This window comes from Elgaria multicarinata, chromosome 7, assembly GCF_023053635.1.
Source record: "Elgaria multicarinata webbii isolate HBS135686 ecotype San Diego chromosome 7, rElgMul1.1.pri, whole genome shotgun sequence".
In the NCBI taxonomy this organism is placed as follows: Eukaryota; Metazoa; Chordata; class Lepidosauria; order Squamata; family Anguidae; genus Elgaria; species Elgaria multicarinata.
Window position 1 is genome coordinate 108,320,631 of NC_086177.1, and position 17,483 is coordinate 108,338,113.

Sequence of the window (17,483 nt, forward strand, 5' to 3'; positions counted from 1 at the left end):
AACAGCACTGTAGGGATAGCAGTACTCTAAAAATAGCTTGACAGTGCTGCATTTGAACACTTGGCCTCAGAAGCACTCTGTCACATGCACTGGGTGAATTTCAATTTTTCCCTTCATGTAGTTCAAAATGAACATCTGTGGCACACGAGAGACAGGCAATGTGACATTCTCTGACCTCTCTTCTCTGTGACTACACTACAAATAGAAGTACAACAATATAACTGAAAAAAACAGGCTAGGGAAGAGGCAGCACTGGTTGGAATTTTAAATGCTAAGAGTAAAAAAATCAATATTTTACGAGACAGAATTATTTACATGATGAAAATGCAATGCAGGGTGAGGTGGCTGGAGAAAGCAGCAAGAACTCTCCTCCTTCTCCCATCCTTGGGTAGCTCGGGAGCCCATGAATTCAAAACTGCTCCAGCATCTTCCCACGTGCCTCCCACAGCTTTAGCTTGCTCTTCGGACAAAGGACATTGGGATAAGGCTGTCCCCTTTCCCTACTTTAAAATCAACCCCTCCATTTTCATTAGGGCTAGCCTTACGATCTTGTGTACTTGTAAGGGAGTAGGGGAAGAGCTCGATTCAGCCTTTAGGAGCTGCGCAAGATTCCCACATTCAGGGTATAAGAGGGGCAGTTTTACTCCCACACATGCCTTCCTCCCGGTCTTAGCACAGAAGCTTTTCCTACTGGGAAGGAGGGAGTGCTGTTCCACTTGAGGGAATGATATTAAAGGCAAAACTGAAGTACTTTGGCTACATAATGAGAAGACAGCATACCCTGGAGAAGAGGCTGATGCTAGGGAAAGTGGAAGGCAAAAGGAAGAGGGGCCGACCAAGGGCAAGATGGATGGATGATATTCTGGAGGTGACAGACTCGACCTTGGGGGAGCTAGGGGTGGCGACGGCCGACAGAAAGCTCTGGCGTGGGCTGGTCCATGAAGTCACAAAGAGTCGGAAGCGACTGAACGAATAAACAACAACAACTCCCTTTCCCATGTGAAGAGAAGAGCAGGGCAGTCAGCACTGACTGGGATGCTCTGGGCTCCTCCAAGGTGCATCACATCATTGGAGGGGCTGGTAACCAGCTCCTTGTTCTACAGCTTTCCTTTCCAGTAACAAGGAGGCAAATTTCCTTCGCTGGGTTTGGCCAGGCATCTGCCAGGCATTTCTTCCTGTACTTTCCCCACAGCAATGATGCCCCAGGGTCCAATCCAATCTTTCTCGACGTTTTTAAAATGATTTTTTAGGATGTTTAAACAATGTATATTATGATTTAATTCAGTTTTATGTATTTTATATTATTTAACATGCTATTCCTTTAAACAACAAATATGAAAACTGTTGTAACTATTGCCTATTTCCAGCAATGGGCTGAAATGAGTACATTCCAGCATGCCCTTTTAAAAAACAGTTTAGAATCCATTGCAACTGTCACCTTCTACATCCCAATTTTCTTCTGCTAAGAATCCCAGCACTTGACCTATTCTTTGCAAATATGTACAGTGATAAATGACTAAAACTTCCTTTCTTCCAATTAGCTGTCTTCGGTCTTCCTTCCAATTAGCTGCCTCCAATTAGCTGGCTGAAAAGAAAAGCTTTGTGGTCCTTCCTAAATAGCAAATTACACTTTTAGCTTTCCCCAAAAAGCCTGCATTATAGCCACATTTACACATAATCTACAACTGCAAATTCTTCCAATTGATTTGAAAACTGGTAGCACCACTACATTTTCATCTTCAAAAATACAAGTTACAAAAGGGATGAGTTCTGGAAAATGTATGAAAGACAATGACCCTGTTCAGACAACACGCCAAGCCACAGTAGTTAAGCATTTTTTGCTAAATGTTATGGCTTAGCATGTCATGTGAACATGACTTAGCATGTTGTGTGAGCCATTCCTAACCATGGCGGCTACATAACCATGGTTTAAACACGCTCACTAACCATTTGCTGCAAAAGGGTTAGGAGACGAACCATGGTTTAGTGTGTTGTGTGAACAGGTCCAAGATACAACTAAATTCTGAGTTCAAGGACTGCACTATAAGTATTTGCTAATTTAAAGCTTTAAAAACAGACAATTCCATCAATTCATGTATTTGGGAATCCCATCATCAAAATACATCGAATGAATTATGAATTTTTAACAAGAACTGAACCATCCTGGCTATAACAGACATTTGCTCTTTATGTACACTGTTCTCAAAATCAAGTGGGCCTACCTAAGAAAACAAAAGTATTTGTGAGGAAGAAGAAAAGAATAAAGGCAGAGAAAAGGACAAAGAAGTGACTGGGAGGAGAAAAGAAAATACAGGGAGAAAACAGGAAAGGAACTCTCCAGTGTCTGGTTGTTCTGGAGGAGTGGGAACAGCAATGGAAAACTATAGCTGCTCCTATTGTATTTCTTCACCTTTTCTCCTAAATCTATCCATTTCTAAACCTGCAGCTCACCGTCTTCACCAACAGCCAAGCTTTTCAATCCCTTGCTCATGGAGGACAAGATCATCTATATATTACCTCCCGCACCAGAACCAATATGCCTCTCCATGCAAATTACTGGGGAATATAGGTTCTTGCACCTATGTCCTGCTTGTGGGCTTACCATGGGTGTCTATGCAAACAGAAGACTGGACTAGATAGGCCTTTGGTCTGATCTAGCATAGCTCTTCTTATTTTGTGCTATTTCCCCCTTCTTGAGCCTCGTGTGGCGCAAAGCGGTAAAGCAGCAGTTTCTGCAGCTGAAACTCTCCCCACGGCCTGAGTTCAATCCCAGCAGAAGCTGGTTTCAGGCAGCCGGCTCAGGTCGACTCAGCCTTCCATCCTCCCGAGGTCGGTAAAATGAGTACCCAGTTAGCTGGGGGAAAGGTAATCATGGCCGGGGAAGGCAACAGCAAACCACCCCGCTGTAAGGCCTGCCAAGAAAATGTCAGCGAAAGCTGGCGTCCCTCCAAGAGTCAGTAATGACTCAGTGCTTGCATGAGAGGTTCCTTTCCTTTCCTTTCCTTTCCCCCCTTCTTATTTGGTAAATGCTAATTGCCTCAATCTTCATTTTTCTCTCTCTCTTCTAATTATGCTTATTTTATTTGGTATACCGGCACCTGTGCTAGGGGGTGGGTATACGAATCAAGTCATTTTTCTCTTCTGTAATAAATGTATGAGTGTGTATGTTTTGAGAACAAAAAACTCGAACACTAAAAATCTGTATGATTTTGGACTACAAATGAGTGTTTGAACTAATTTCTTCATTCTAGATGTAGGTATTCCCCATCCGTAAGAGAATAGTGCATAAATCGACTATGTGTACACCATAACTTTGGTGAAATCCCTTGCTTATTATACATGAATACACGTTAGTTGCAGATCCATATAAAAGAGGACGCACAGCAACAATAGGGTTAAATAGTTGTTTCACAAAAAAATTCAACACATTTTTACCAGAAGCTTTTTTAAAAAAGCAAGAGAGAGAAAGGGATGATGTTTACATATTATTCAGAATTATCAACATTTGTAAAACACTGAGATACTTAATGTGTCAATTCAAAACGTTTTAACTCAAAAAGTTGCTATTTTTTTCACCAAAATTGTGCATCATCAATTGTTTAAGTTCTTACAATATCCTTCTATGCTTTAGAACTGACAGAATGAAAAGGAAATTATTATGGTGCCAAGGAGATCTCGTATTTAAATAAGTGTGGAATAAGAAGTAACCGATTACATTAATTGTGTAGGGGGTGGGGGTCAGAGGGAGGCTATCTAACAGCCAAAGACTCTTAGGACACAAACCTACGCATGTTTAGACAGAAAACAGTCCTACACTTCCCAGCATTCTTCAACCACCCATGGGGGAAGTTGTAGGACTTTTTTCTGTCTAAACACACACAGGATTGCACCTTGAAAGAGTTAAGATGTCTCTCCAAAAGTACTGTCTGAAGAAGATCTGAATCTTGAATCTGTGTATCAACCCTATATGCTTATCTTCCTTCTGCCTAATCCTTTGTCTTTGAGATAAAATTATACTGCCAGTCCTACATACTTGACCTTGTGTTCTCATTCCAACAGTGCAAATCTAACACCCAGGCTGCTTGCCCATTATAAGGGGTGTGTGGGTGTGGGTGTGGGTGTCTGTCTGACACACATATTCTAAGTTCTTGTGCTGAGCCATCATACAAGTCTCAAACATGGTGCTTTTGTCACCCTTGCAAAATGGGTTAAAGTATCCCTTACTAATACATATCAGCATTTTGGGCTTGATAATTGTGTTATATTCAGCTATTACAGGGTCCTTTTTCATCATACCATTGTTAAGGCACAATATACTTTACATAGGAACCAGTTCCTCTCAAGAAGACAGCCCAGAAATGCAAGGATTTTCTTGTTCTTGCAGTTTTAGCAGCCTCGAATAGGCACACAGAGACACACACCTTCCAGTGAGAACATTCAACATAGGCTACAAAATAAATTATCATGAAGCTCCTCACTTACCTTTACGTGACTGAAGTCGCCAACTTTGGAGGTTTCTGGTGGATTTATAGGCTTATTCTCTACTCGTGGTTTTATCACTTGTCGAAAAGGACTGGAAAGTGGAAGACCACTCACGCTAATTCCATCTACAAAGTGTAAAGGAAAGCCAACGTTATTTTAACCCACTTACAAGTTCTGAGGCACTTTCCAGAATCCCACATGAAGATGAAAATTACATCAGGCAGGAGAAAATGAGGTGTGTAGCCTATGGAGATCAAGTATACATTGGAAGTGCTTCTGCCCCAATAATCACCATGCAGAAGTGCTCAAAGAATCACAAACAAAAATCAAACCATGGGTTGCACCTTTAGTTTGGAAGGCAAGCACAAATAGTTTGCTTGTCTGGAACCCAGAGACTCTGAGTGTGCAAACACAGGAGGAAGCACACAAGCCCAAGGCTCGCTCCCAATTTTGAAGCCTGTGTTTCTATCTCCAGTATCAGAGGCAGTAAGCCTATATATACCAGTTGCTGGGGATCATGGGCGGGAGGGTGCTGTTGGACTTGTGTCCTGCTTGTGAGTTCCTGGTCAGCACCTTGTTGGACTAGATGCTGGACTAGATGGACCCTTGGTCTGATCCAGGATGGGCCTTATATTCTTAAGACAATACAGATACAATGGGGGTGTGGTGTGGTGCGTGGGATGATTTTTAAAGTAGTATAAATGCTAAAAGTCAATCTGAACAAGGCATGCAATGTTCAATCTAAATTCAATGCACATATTTTTTCCAGTGTGAACAGTCTTCAATAAAAGAGTATCAAGACTTGTCAGAATACTCCATTATATGCTATAATCATAGGTTTTATTAATATGCTCAGTTAACATAAAGGATCACATAATTATGCTACATAAAGAAGCCATTAAAATTATTCACATATAATCTCCAATTTGTCATCCAAGTCCATACATTATAAAGGGATTGCCATTTGAAATTAAGTCCTGATGCTTAAGGGTGGATGCTTTAGGGTGGATTCCTGCATTGAGCAGGGGGTTGGACTCGATGGCCTTGTAGGCCCCTTCCAACTCTGCTATTCTATGATTCTATGTACCATTTTTAGTTTTTCCTTTACTTACTGCTATATCATTAAAAGGACTATCAGAAACTGCTGCAAACAACAGTTTGTTTGGAATTAACTGAATTACTGCAACTTTCTTCAAATGCTATCACATCCAGTGAGATTGGTAGTTAAACCAAAGGGGGGGGGGAACAAAATTATGTACAGTAGCTTACATAGGGCGACCATATGAAAAGGAGGACAGGGCTCCTGTATCGTTAACAGTTGCATAGAAAAGGGAATTTCAGCAGATGTCATTTGTATATATGGAGAACCTGGTGAAATTCCCTCTTCATCACAACAGTTAAAGGTGCAGGAGCTATACTAGAGTGACCAGATTTAAAAGAGGGCAGGGCACCTGCAGCTTTAACTGTTGTGATGAAGAGGGAATTTCACCAGGTTCCCCATATATACAAATGACACCTGCTGAACTTCCCTTTTCAATATAACTGTTAAAGATACAGGAGCCCTGCCCTCCTTTTCATAGGGTCAACCTAGCTTACATAACAGCTCTGAGAAATACAACATTTCATGTCTCCTGAGGACAAAAAATATGTATAGCATACCTAATCTCTCCTTTTCAAAGGCAAGGCATAGCTCTTTGATTTCTCATAACAAAGCTTCCCTTTCTTTACCACAGGCTTTCTCTATCATTAATTTTGGCTTTGAGCCATATTAAACAAACATAAACTGGCTTCCAGATCTTTCACATGTATTTTGTGTGCACCCTGTGCTAAGCAATAAATCTTACTCAAGATTGGCAAATGACTGTTGTTTTCCCTGTTAGAGTTGTCACCTTGGGGTGGGCTTGGCCCAGAAAGGCAGCTTACAAACATATGAAGTATTTAATTAAATAAATAATAAACTAAAATAGGTTGCTGTAAGTCGAAGTAAACAGAAGGGAAGGAGATGGGATACTGGGGGCTGAGGGGCTTGCAGAGAAGTTCCTCATTTTAGAAGCCTGTTGGATTGAGAAATGAACCCACTGGGTGACTTTGGGCCAGTCACAGACTCTCAGCCCAGCCTACCTCACAGGGTTGTTGTTGTGAGGATAAAATGGAGACGCTGCCTTGGGTTCATTGGAGGAAAAAAGGCGGGATATAAGTGTAATAAATAAATAAATATTACTTTCTATTTTGTTTGCTATTTAAAAAGCAAATCGATTCACATCCAGGTCAGCCTAGGAGCGCTTCATGCCCCAGAAGGCAAGACAATCATGGTTCTGTTTGTAGGTCTAAAGCCCTTTCCAAATATATTTTTTAAAAATGTTAGCGGCGGAGTACTTTCAGAGGAGATGTATACATTGCAACACTGGCAGTTTTATATTGATTCAGACCATTGGTCCATCTAGCCCAGGCAGTTTTCCCAGGCCCAGGGCTTGAACCAAGGACCTCCTGCATGCAACACATAAGCTGTACCGCTGAGCCATAGCTCCTCACCAACAATCCAGTCCTGCACATGATTAGCACACAGGAGTAAAGCTGGTTCTCCCCCTTCAATGTGATGCCTACCTAGTCTCCTCCGGATGAGGAGTCTCCAAGGCTAGGCATGATATTCAATTATGTAAGGACAGGCAGTCACTTGCTATGGCTAAGGCAGGCAAAGTTCTAGATATAAGCACCTTTAATATTTTGCATCCTGATTTATATCACTACGTCAGCTTGAATCATTTCTTGATATTCTGATGAAGAAGGTGTCAGTTCACCTTCACCCTTACCTCTTATTGCGTTGGTCAATAATAGCAGAAGCAAGACTTTTTTTCAGCAAACACTCACTGCAGCAAAGTCCTTAAAATATTTGCTTAACATTAAATAATTGATAATATGAATTAGAAAACAAACAGTATTATGTATTTGATACTGCAAGAGTTAATTAAAATATGAAATCATTAGACTTTTATCATTAGGCCTTAATCAAATTTAACATTATTTTTGCCTGAATTAAATTGTGGTGAACCAATGGAACTCATTATTGTAACTTCTAAATTATGTACACAGTACTTCTCTTGCATTATTAAAATTGTCACATTTATGAGATACTGTGCAATATCACTTTTTGATTACATTCTGGGAAATGTTTTTTCCCCCTGTATTTGCTTCTCTTACTGAGATGAGTGAGTATGCTGTTGAATAAGAGTAACTTCTTAAGTTTATTTTGGAAATGTAACATCAGCTTCATATTTGTTGCATTTCCAGAGCCTTCCAGACCTAAACCAAATCTACCTATCAAAACTTACACAAGGTATCACCTTAATCCATAAAAAAGAATACGGTTCTAGCTATGGTTCATCACATTTCCTGCAAACACAAGTACAATTTCTGTACATTGAGGGCGATTCCTAAATTCAGTGTTGTTTTAAAGACCAATGGGAAAATAAAATAAAGAGTGCTTCTCCAATTCTCGACTGGCGCAGTGCCAAGAGGGAAGACCTGTTTCCCAATTCCGGCATCACTTCAGGTGTGGCTGCAGAGGCACACCACCAAGTTCTTCATTGATATAGTGGATAAAGGAGGCACACACAGGCCTCCCAACCCCTCTAATGGCTTTTTGTGGTGCATACACAGGTGACAATCAAGGGACTGAGGGAGGGGCGAGAAGTCTATTATCTTCCACTGTGTCCCTTATTCATATGGGTACTGTACCTGTGATGGACGGGTTTGAACTCAAAATGTTTAGAAGCACTGTGTGGGTGTTGGGGCGGGGGATACATTTACCAACAACTTTCCACCAAGAAAAGCTATGTATCAAGAAAAGAGGATGCAAGTAAATTTATTCTTAAGCAACACATCAGCACACATTTAGAAGTTAACTTCTCATGTGACATTAAGCTGATATTAAAACTGGTACTCTATGCTATAGCACAGCCATGATGTCTGTGCCCAAAGCCATCTTTTCAATTTAATAACAACAAGAACAACTACAAACTATCCTAGTTATGAATTAAAGTTGCCAAACCAGATCGTGTGCTGGTTCTCAATGATTATTACTTTAAGGGAACGTGGCAGGCGAGGTTGCTTTAATTATTACTAAAGGGTTTTATTGTTTTAACTCGTTGTTATACTGCAAAAGCTCTTCAGATGGGGCAGACTGTAAATCAAATACTTAAAGTCTGCTGTAAACTAGATAAACACACACACACGACTGAGTTATACAATTTTCTTTACAATTACTCAACTTCATCCAAACTTAAATGTAATCAAAGTATTTTCTAATTACTTCAAAATGATACAGCAAGTGAAGCTTCATATGTGAAAAGGGCATCTTTAATTGATTTTTAAGTATGTTTTTTTTTTGCTGACACAGAAAAAGAAATGTGTTATCTTGGTTGTGCTTTTATACTGTATTTTATATTATGGGTTGTTTTGTTTAGAATTGTCTTAATTTTGTAAACCACCCAGAGAGCTTCGGCTACTGGGCGGTATAGAAATGCAATAACTAAATAAATATCTGTTTGGAATCCACCTTGCCAGACATTGAAATGATTGAGACATGGGGTTTATTATGGGGTTAGATTAAGATCAAATAACATTTTAGGTTGGAAATAGGTGACAAACGTTTTCTCGCCACTGTATGCTGAAAGAGAGCTTCAACTATTGGGCAATATAGAAATGAAATGAAATCAATAAAAAATAAAAATAAATAAAAGAGGTTTAGCTAACAGAATAAGTGTGTGTGTGTATTTTATGCATGATGAAAAAAAATCAATGATCTTTTTAATTTAAATCATACATTCTTTTACAGATGAATTGGTTGCTATTAAATAATCAGAATATAAGCATGCCAGCCCTACAGTTAATCTTTAAACTAAATCATTTCCGCCACAGCGGACTAAGATGCCACCTCTGACCTGTCCCATTTCTGGGCTTACCATTAGCAGGGAAACCACTAGCAATAGATTCACCATGAGTGCAATTCATGGCTTCAGGGGGGCAACTCTAGGGTGACCATATGAAAAAGAGGACAGGGCTCCTGTATCTTTAACAGTTGTTTAGAAAAGGGAATCGCAGCAGGTGTCATTTGTATGCATGCAGCACCGAGTGAAATTCCCTCTTCATCAGCCCTGCCCTCTTTTTTTTATCTAGTTACTCTAGTTTAGCTCCTGCAGCTTTAACTGCTGTGATGAAGAGGGAATTTCACCAGGTGCTACGTGCACAGAAATGACACCTGCTGAAATTCCCTTTTCTAAACAACTGTTAAAGACTCAAGAGCCCTGTCCTCCTTTCCATAGGGTCACCGTAGCCGCACCTCCCATCCTAACTCGTTTCAGGTGGCTGCCTCAGGGGTTTAGGATTGCTCTACTGTTGGTCAGATTTGCACCACCATTTAGGTAGTATATAAAATAGTATCAATACGAAATCTGATTTAAGTCATTTAAATTAGACTTTTTTCCTTGCTGATTTAAATAACGACTTAAGTCATTTAAATCAGGATTTCTACATTCTGCTCTGCTGCTTCTTTTTCCCCTTTTTTTGTAACATTTTCTCTTTAAGAGTATTCCTTTGTATTGTTCAAAACACTTACGTCTCCAAGCCTGCCTACAGATAGGCCTTGGTCTCATCCAGCATGACTCTTCTTATGCCTCTGTAATATGAACCCTGAGGCTGGAAATCCCCTCTATTATCTAAGAAAGTTTTGCATGGACCTTATGACAGTTTTACACCTGTTTATTTTACTCAGATATCTACATGGATGATACAAGTGGCAAGAAACTATTCCAGACTACACACCCATGAGAAGCTTAGTGAGCATTGTCTCTATCGAGACACAGTCCTGAGATTATTTTCAAGATACAGGTAAGCTCAACTACATTAGCTGCTGGCTCCATTACAGTCATGTTGATACTTTTCTCTAAGGGGTTGCCTGATAGAGATGCTTTACCCTTCAACTTTGATTATTACATGCTGAGCAAGACGAGAATGCTTGTCAAAATAAAGCCACGGGACTTCATACTAAGAGATGATCCATACCAAAAACTCACCATCATTAAGGTCTTGCAGGAGGTTTTCCTGACAGGAGAAGTCAAGCTTTACTTTAATGTACACAGTAAATGTAGCAATATTTCCTGGTTTCAAAGGAAACTGGGTGAGCGTGTCTTCTAGATTCCAGCTCAGAAAATCACCAAACAGCTTTCCTGCAAAATAATGTATATACTGGTTATGAGCAAACAAAAACACAATATTAATAAGCTCAGACCAAACACATAAAACAATTCCATACAGCTCCTCCTGAATTACAGAGATCTTGGGGGGGATGGAATTCATTTCCAACGTTGTTCAATGTTTCTAACAGCTGTACTAAAAGGATGAAAAAATAATGAAATAGGTGGCTACAGAAAAAAAAGTAAGAAAACTTTTCCATAAGCTCCAAAAATAAACTTATATGAAGGATTTTTAAAATCAGATTACAAATAATTATAAAATGTATGCTTTTATTTAGAATGTATTGTAAATATGACTTCAATGTAACAGTGAATCAAACTTCCATACAAGAAATTTAGGATACAATCTAAATTAATTGCATCATAGATAGTCACTAAATACTGAAAATTTGGTAATAATTCTCAAATAGCTGTGAGAAGTCTATTTAAACTTAGAACTTATTTAGATAGAACAGGTGTGGGGGAAAATACATTTATAATCATCTTGTTTATGTTTTGCTGTGGGGGTGGGGTTCTTATGAATGTCACATAGTTACCAGAGACTATATCTGACAGGAATTACTTGTTTTCTGTACTTTAGTTGCAGGTGTTTTGTTTGCAAAAATGTAAGTCCACTAGGACACGGTGTAATAAGAATGACTGCTTTTGGTTTTTTTAGCTACAAATTATAGCCTTAGAGGAGGACTACAACCTTATTTTGCTCATCCTATGCATGTTAGATGACCAAACTTTAAAAAACAAAGTAATTGTTTTTGATAATGGCAAAATTGTTTTTGAAAATGGCAAAAGGTGATAATGGCAAAATTAGAGTCCTGCAGTGGTAAAATGGACTGTACTGTGTATGGAATCTCTCTGCAAGTAAAGAACAACAACAGCACCTCTGATGTGCTAGTTAGTTAGCTAGCTACTTTATTTGCCAAAAGTATTTACACAATGAACATTAAAAATGGCATCTCCCACCCACATTCTGAAACAGCACAATTGACTCTTCCATCTCAGGATTCTACACCTCATTCCGCTGCATGAGTAAATCAGTCCTAAGAGTTTACTACATGTAGAATTGGGTATGATCATATAAGAGAAAAGAACCAGTTGCTTCTACATGAGCAGGAGCAATTATTAGTAAGCTTGTGAGGGCATAGGAATAACCCAAGAACATTACTCAGGAACTGTATTCACACTTTTCCATTATATTTGGGGGCAATAGTATATATATATATATTGCAGATTTAATTTGAACACCCACTTTCCACTAAAGAAAATGAAGAACACGGTGGCTAACAATCATGAATTAAAAAAAAAAATTAAAGTATTAAAAATTAAAACCTTGGTTAAAACAATAAAGCAAATAAATGTAAATGATTATAGTATAGTACTACCATAGTAGAATATAGTATAGTAATATAGTAGAAAACAAAATAAACATTCCTTATGCAGAAAACAGATGATCTACCCTATTTCTTCGATTCTAAGACACACTTTTTTCCCATATAAACATCTCTAAAAATGGGGTGTGTCTTAGAATCGCAGGTGTGTATTAGGGTTTTTTTTCCTGTTGGTGGAACTGAAATTAGTGTGTGTCTTACAATCGATGGCGTCTTACAATCAAAGAAATACGGTATGTAATCCCTCCCACTGATGTTCAGTATCACCAGCAACAATTGGTGGGGGAGGAGAAACAGACAGGACTCCAATATTACTAAGGACCCAGGCAGGTACCATTTATAATTGTCTGCTCTAAGCAGAAGGAATCAAGAACAAGGCTTGTGGGTTTCAAGGGCAAGCATCAAAAAATGAAGGGGGGAAAAGATTAATATTTTTATATAAAAGATCTATGCCTACGAAATTATGTTTAGGAATTACATTTTATGACATGAATGAGAATATTCCTCAAAGTAAATTCTAAATATTCGTAGCATGCATCGGTGAACATTAAAAATGGCATCTCCCACCCACATTCTAAATATTTGTAACATGCATCGGTGCTAGGTGTAACTAAGAAATTATCAGACTTTGCATGCATGTGCAAGGAGTTATTATAAAGGACCAGAGTCTTTTTGAAGTTGCTGAAATAGCTGCTTGTACAAGTAATTTGAAGTAACTAAATTATTCAAATATACATTTAAAAAAAATATAAACTTGCACAGTAGACAAGACCCAGCCAGAGATGCATTATTCATTACTGCAGTACTGCCAAATATTGCCCTTATTATCAGAAATGCAATTATAGACATGTTTCCATTCCAGTCAAAGTTCCTTTAAGATAGAAACACATAAATATAAATACCATCTTTTTTTCAGAAGCCAATGTTACGTTGTTGTTTTTTTAAGATGAAGAAATATTTTCAGGCCTTTTCACCAATAGTAAGTGAGGTAGCTACTTAGGAACGGAACATGACAAAGAGCATTGAAGAAGCCAATGGGGATATTGTCAGAAGCTTATGCCCAAAAGTGATAACTTTACCTATAATGCCTTGTAGGTGGTTTTTTACTTGTTCATTCTCTGTGACAGACACACAAAAACATCCTTCTCTGTTTCATATCACACTTTGTGTATTAGTCTTTATGCATTACAAGTAGAATGTGAACCATTCCACCAGATTGCAAGGAAACACATTTCAGCAGGCGGGGTGGGGTTCAACATGGAACCTGCATAAAACAGCAACTGGAACAACAACATCTATGATTTGGGCCCTCAGCATTTATAACACGACTCCCCCAGAGTGTTCATCAATCATGAGCACTTTAAAAAAAATCTTATTGTATTAAGGAACTTATGAATTGTCTGAATTGTTTTGTTTTCCAGTTCCCTCCCAACCCCCTTTTTGTTTTGTATGGTACAGTGTTTATTAGACCGTGAGCTGGTGGACAGGGACTGTTTTGATATTTAATCTTTCTACAGCACTTAGAAAATTTTAGGCATGGTAAAAACAATATCAAACAACAACAACCCACCTTTTGTGTTGACCATTTTTGATGTGACTTCCAGTTTCTCCAAAGGCTCAGTTCCAATATTTTCTAGTTTAATGATGAGTTGCTGGGTCTCTCCGTTGTACAGCTGGACAGACACACTGGTGCTGATTTCATCTCCTGAGGAAGGCTGCAGTGTGTGAGCAGACCTTTAAAATGATGTGAAAATGCAAGTGAATAAAGTATGCAACCTTTCCAGTATTTTTCAAAGATATGTTAGGTATTTTTGTTGCATTTATTCATATTTTTTTTATCCAAAGAGTCTACAGCTGGGTATCTCTTTCTCCCAACCCACCCCCATTTTCTCCTTACAAGCACCCTGTGAGTTACATTAGGCTGAGAGAGGGTAATAAATACAAGGTCACAAAGTGAGTGCCATGACTAAGTGCACATTTGAACCCATGTGTTCCCAATTTGGCATTAACCATTAAACTATACCGACTCACTTTGCTTACTCCTGTTCATTACTTGAAGTATTTGAAGATCTGGACTTCACATACTAATCTGTAGGTAGGGGGTGATGATTGTGGAGAATTTACTTTGGATTCCAAAGTAGAATCTGGACTTGGTGACTTTTAGTATCTACAATTCTACTTGCAATGCAAGCTAAAGAAAGAGAAAATGGAAGCAGCTTTTGCCATTGGTAGCTGATAAAATATTAATCCTCAGACTTACTTTTTAGGATAAAATTCTGGCTTTACTGACCTCTTTGTTTCTTTAGGGAATATGAAAAAAATCCTCAAAGAAACAAAGAAAAATGCAGGTTGCTTACCTGTAACTGTAGTTCTTCGAGTGGTCATCTATGCATTCACACATATGGGCTTTGCGCCTGCGCAGAGACCAGACCGGAACCTACTATAGCTGAGTGGAACGTTTTTGGCGGGAACCCCTCCCCCCATGCTACCGCGCATGTCCATGGGGTTCCCGCCCTTACCTCAGTTTACAGGAGTCCGACATTGTGCCCCCATAAACATGAGTGTAAATAAAGTAAAGTACATTCCACAAAAACACTGTGTCATTTATAAGTCTCACACCACCAAGTGGGGATGGTGGGTGGGTTGTGTGAATGCATAGATGACCACTCGAAGAACTACAGTTACAGGTAAGCAACCTGCATTTCTTCTTCGTGGTCTCTATGCATCACACATATGGGCGAGTAGCAAGCTGACATACCTTTGGAGGTGGGTTGGTGCATCATCTGAAGATTTCTGAAAGCACTGTCCTCCCAAATGAACAGTCCTGCCTCGCACGGGTGTCCAAACTGTAGTGCTTGACAAACGTGGATGGAGTGGACCACGTTGCGGCTCTACAGACGTCTGCCAAGGGAACACCTCTGGTGAAAGCCACCGAAGTTGAAACAGCCCTGGTGGAATGAGCCGTCACAGGTTTCACTAACTCTATTTTAGAAATAGAGTAGGTCAATTCAATTGTCTCCACTATCCAACGTGACAGTCGTTGGCAGGAGACAGGGAGTCCCTTAGAAGGCTCCCCATAACAAATAAACAATTGCTTTGTTTTCCTTAAAGTCTCTGTTCTGTCTTTGTAAAAAGCAAGAGCCCTTCTTACATCGAGAGTATGCAAAGAAGACTCAAGAGGTGTAGTTGGATTAGGAAAGAAAGCAGGTAAAGTAATATGCTGGGACAGATGAAAAGTAGACACTACCTTAGGTAGGAAGGCTGGGTCTGTGCGTAGCACAACCTTATCCTTATGAAAGATAGTGTACGGGACATCTATCCTAAGAGCTTTGAGCTCACTTGCACGTCTTGCCGATGTGATGGCTACTAAAAAGACAGTCTTTAAAGTTAGAAGCCTAAGGTCTGTCGACGCCATGGGCTCAAAGGGCTTGCGTGTCAGTGCTTGCAGCACAACTGACAGGCTCCAAGGCGGCACGATACTTTTCACAGTCGGTATCGTGTTCTTCAGACCTCTTAGAAATTTCTTCGTTGTTGGATGGGTAAAAGGTGTAAACCCATCTATACCTTGATGAAAAGATGTAATCGCAGCAAGGTGAACCCTGATGGATGCGAGCTTAAGTCCCTGCTGGAAGAGTGTCAATAAATAATTGAGGATGAAAGATAAGTGGCAAGATTCTGGTGTTTGATCTTGTCCTGAAGCAAAGTTCCGAAATCTTTGCCACTTTGCTGCATAAGTTTTCCTTGTGGAAGGCTTTAGTGCTGCCAATATAATGTGGTCCACAGTCAAAGTTCTAGTTCCAGAGGAGGAGTGGTTGTTATCCTCCATGCAGTCATCTTGAGGGTCGACAGATCTGCGTGTCGAACCCTGCCCTGGTGTCGAGACAGTAGCTTCGGTGTCGACGGGAGCCTGATGTAATCCCCTCTCGATAGCCGAAGGGCGTGAGCGAACCACGTCTGACGAGGCCACCACGGAGTGATGAGGATGCAATTGGAGTTGTCCATCTGGATCTTGGCTATCACCCTTGTCAATAGTGGGAAGGGAGGAAACATGTACAGGAGATTTCCTCTCCAAGTCCTGGTGAAAGCGTCTCCTAAAGATTGCTCTCCTCTTCCTGCCCTGCTGCAATACTTGGCACAAATTGCGTTGTCTTCGGTAGCGAAGACATCGACAACAGGACGGCCCCAGTACCGAAAAAGGCTCTCCCGCACTTCGACATCGAGCTCCCACTCGTGGTCGACATGGAAAGACCTGCTGAGAGAGTCCGCAACGACGTTTTCCTTGCCGGCTACATGGATCGCAGTCAGGTAAGTCCTTCTCTTTATGCACCAGTTCCATATTCTGAGTGCAGAACGGTTCAGGGGGTGTGATCTTGTTCCACCTTGTCTGTTGATATATGCCACCACTGTAGTATTGTCCGTTGCGATCAAGACATTTCGGCCCTCGATCATCTGTGCAAATGCTTTCACTGCATTTTCTACTGCCAGTAGTTCGAGATGGTTGATGTGATGCTCCCTCTGTGATCGAGGCCAACGACCCTGAGAGGTTAAAGAGCTGCAATGGGCTCCCCATCCTTCTAAAGATGCATCCGTCGTGATCGTTACCGAAGGCGCGTCTTGTTGGAATGGAACGCCTTCGAGAAGAGTCGACATCGAGAACCACCATCTCAGAGATGCCCTCACTTGCTTCGGTATCAAAAGGTAAGTCCGTCGAGCATTGTGCCTGAGATCGAAAGTCCTCAAAAACCAGGCCTGCAAGATCCTCATTCTGAGTCTTGCAAATCTGATGACTGCCGTAGTAGCTGCCATCAATCCTAACAGTCTCTGAATTGTCCATGCCGAAACCTTTCGGCGGCTCTCGGTATCGATGGCTAACTGCTGTAAGGTGTTCGCCCTGGTTGACGGTAAGTATGCCCTCCCGTCTCGAGAGGATAGAGTTACCCCTATGAAGTCCAATCTCTGCTGTGGAGTCAAAATGGACTTTTCGTGGTTGACCCACAGCCCCAACGAGTCCAACAGGTTGAGGGTGGTTAGTATATCCGACTGGAGCGCCTCGCTGCTGTCCGCTACGAGAAGCCAATCGTCCAGGTACGGATACACGTAAATGCCTTTCTGCCTTAGGTGGGCGCATACCACCGCCATAACCTTCGTGAAGACCCTCGGCGCCGTGGCCAATCCGAACGGAAGAACGGTGAACTGGTACTGGGACGCTCCGATCGAAAACCGAAGGTAAGCTTGATGCGACTTCCTGATGGAAATGTGGAAGTACGCATCCTTCAGATCCACCACTGCAAACCAAACTCCTTTCTGTAGAAGCTGCAGAATTGAAGTAACCGTTGTCATACGGAACTTCCTCGGGGTGATGAAC

At 40.6% G+C, this 17,483-nt stretch overlaps 1 protein-coding gene across 1 annotated transcript in view; it reads right to left on the reverse strand.

Annotated features, from left to right (window-relative positions):
* The window catches only part of TRAPPC9 (trafficking protein particle complex subunit 9), a 352,653-nt gene that overhangs the window by 274,064 nt on the left and 61,106 nt on the right, over nt 1–17,483 (reverse strand). Inside the window, exons 15-17 of the mRNA XM_063131169.1 lie at nt 13,689–13,852; nt 10,554–10,706; nt 4,483–4,607 (exon numbers count right to left, since the gene is read on the reverse strand). Coding sequence (XP_062987239.1) covers nt 4,483–4,607; nt 10,554–10,706; nt 13,689–13,852 — 442 coding nt within the window. The remainder of the gene's footprint in view (nt 1–4,482; nt 4,608–10,553; nt 10,707–13,688; nt 13,853–17,483) is intronic.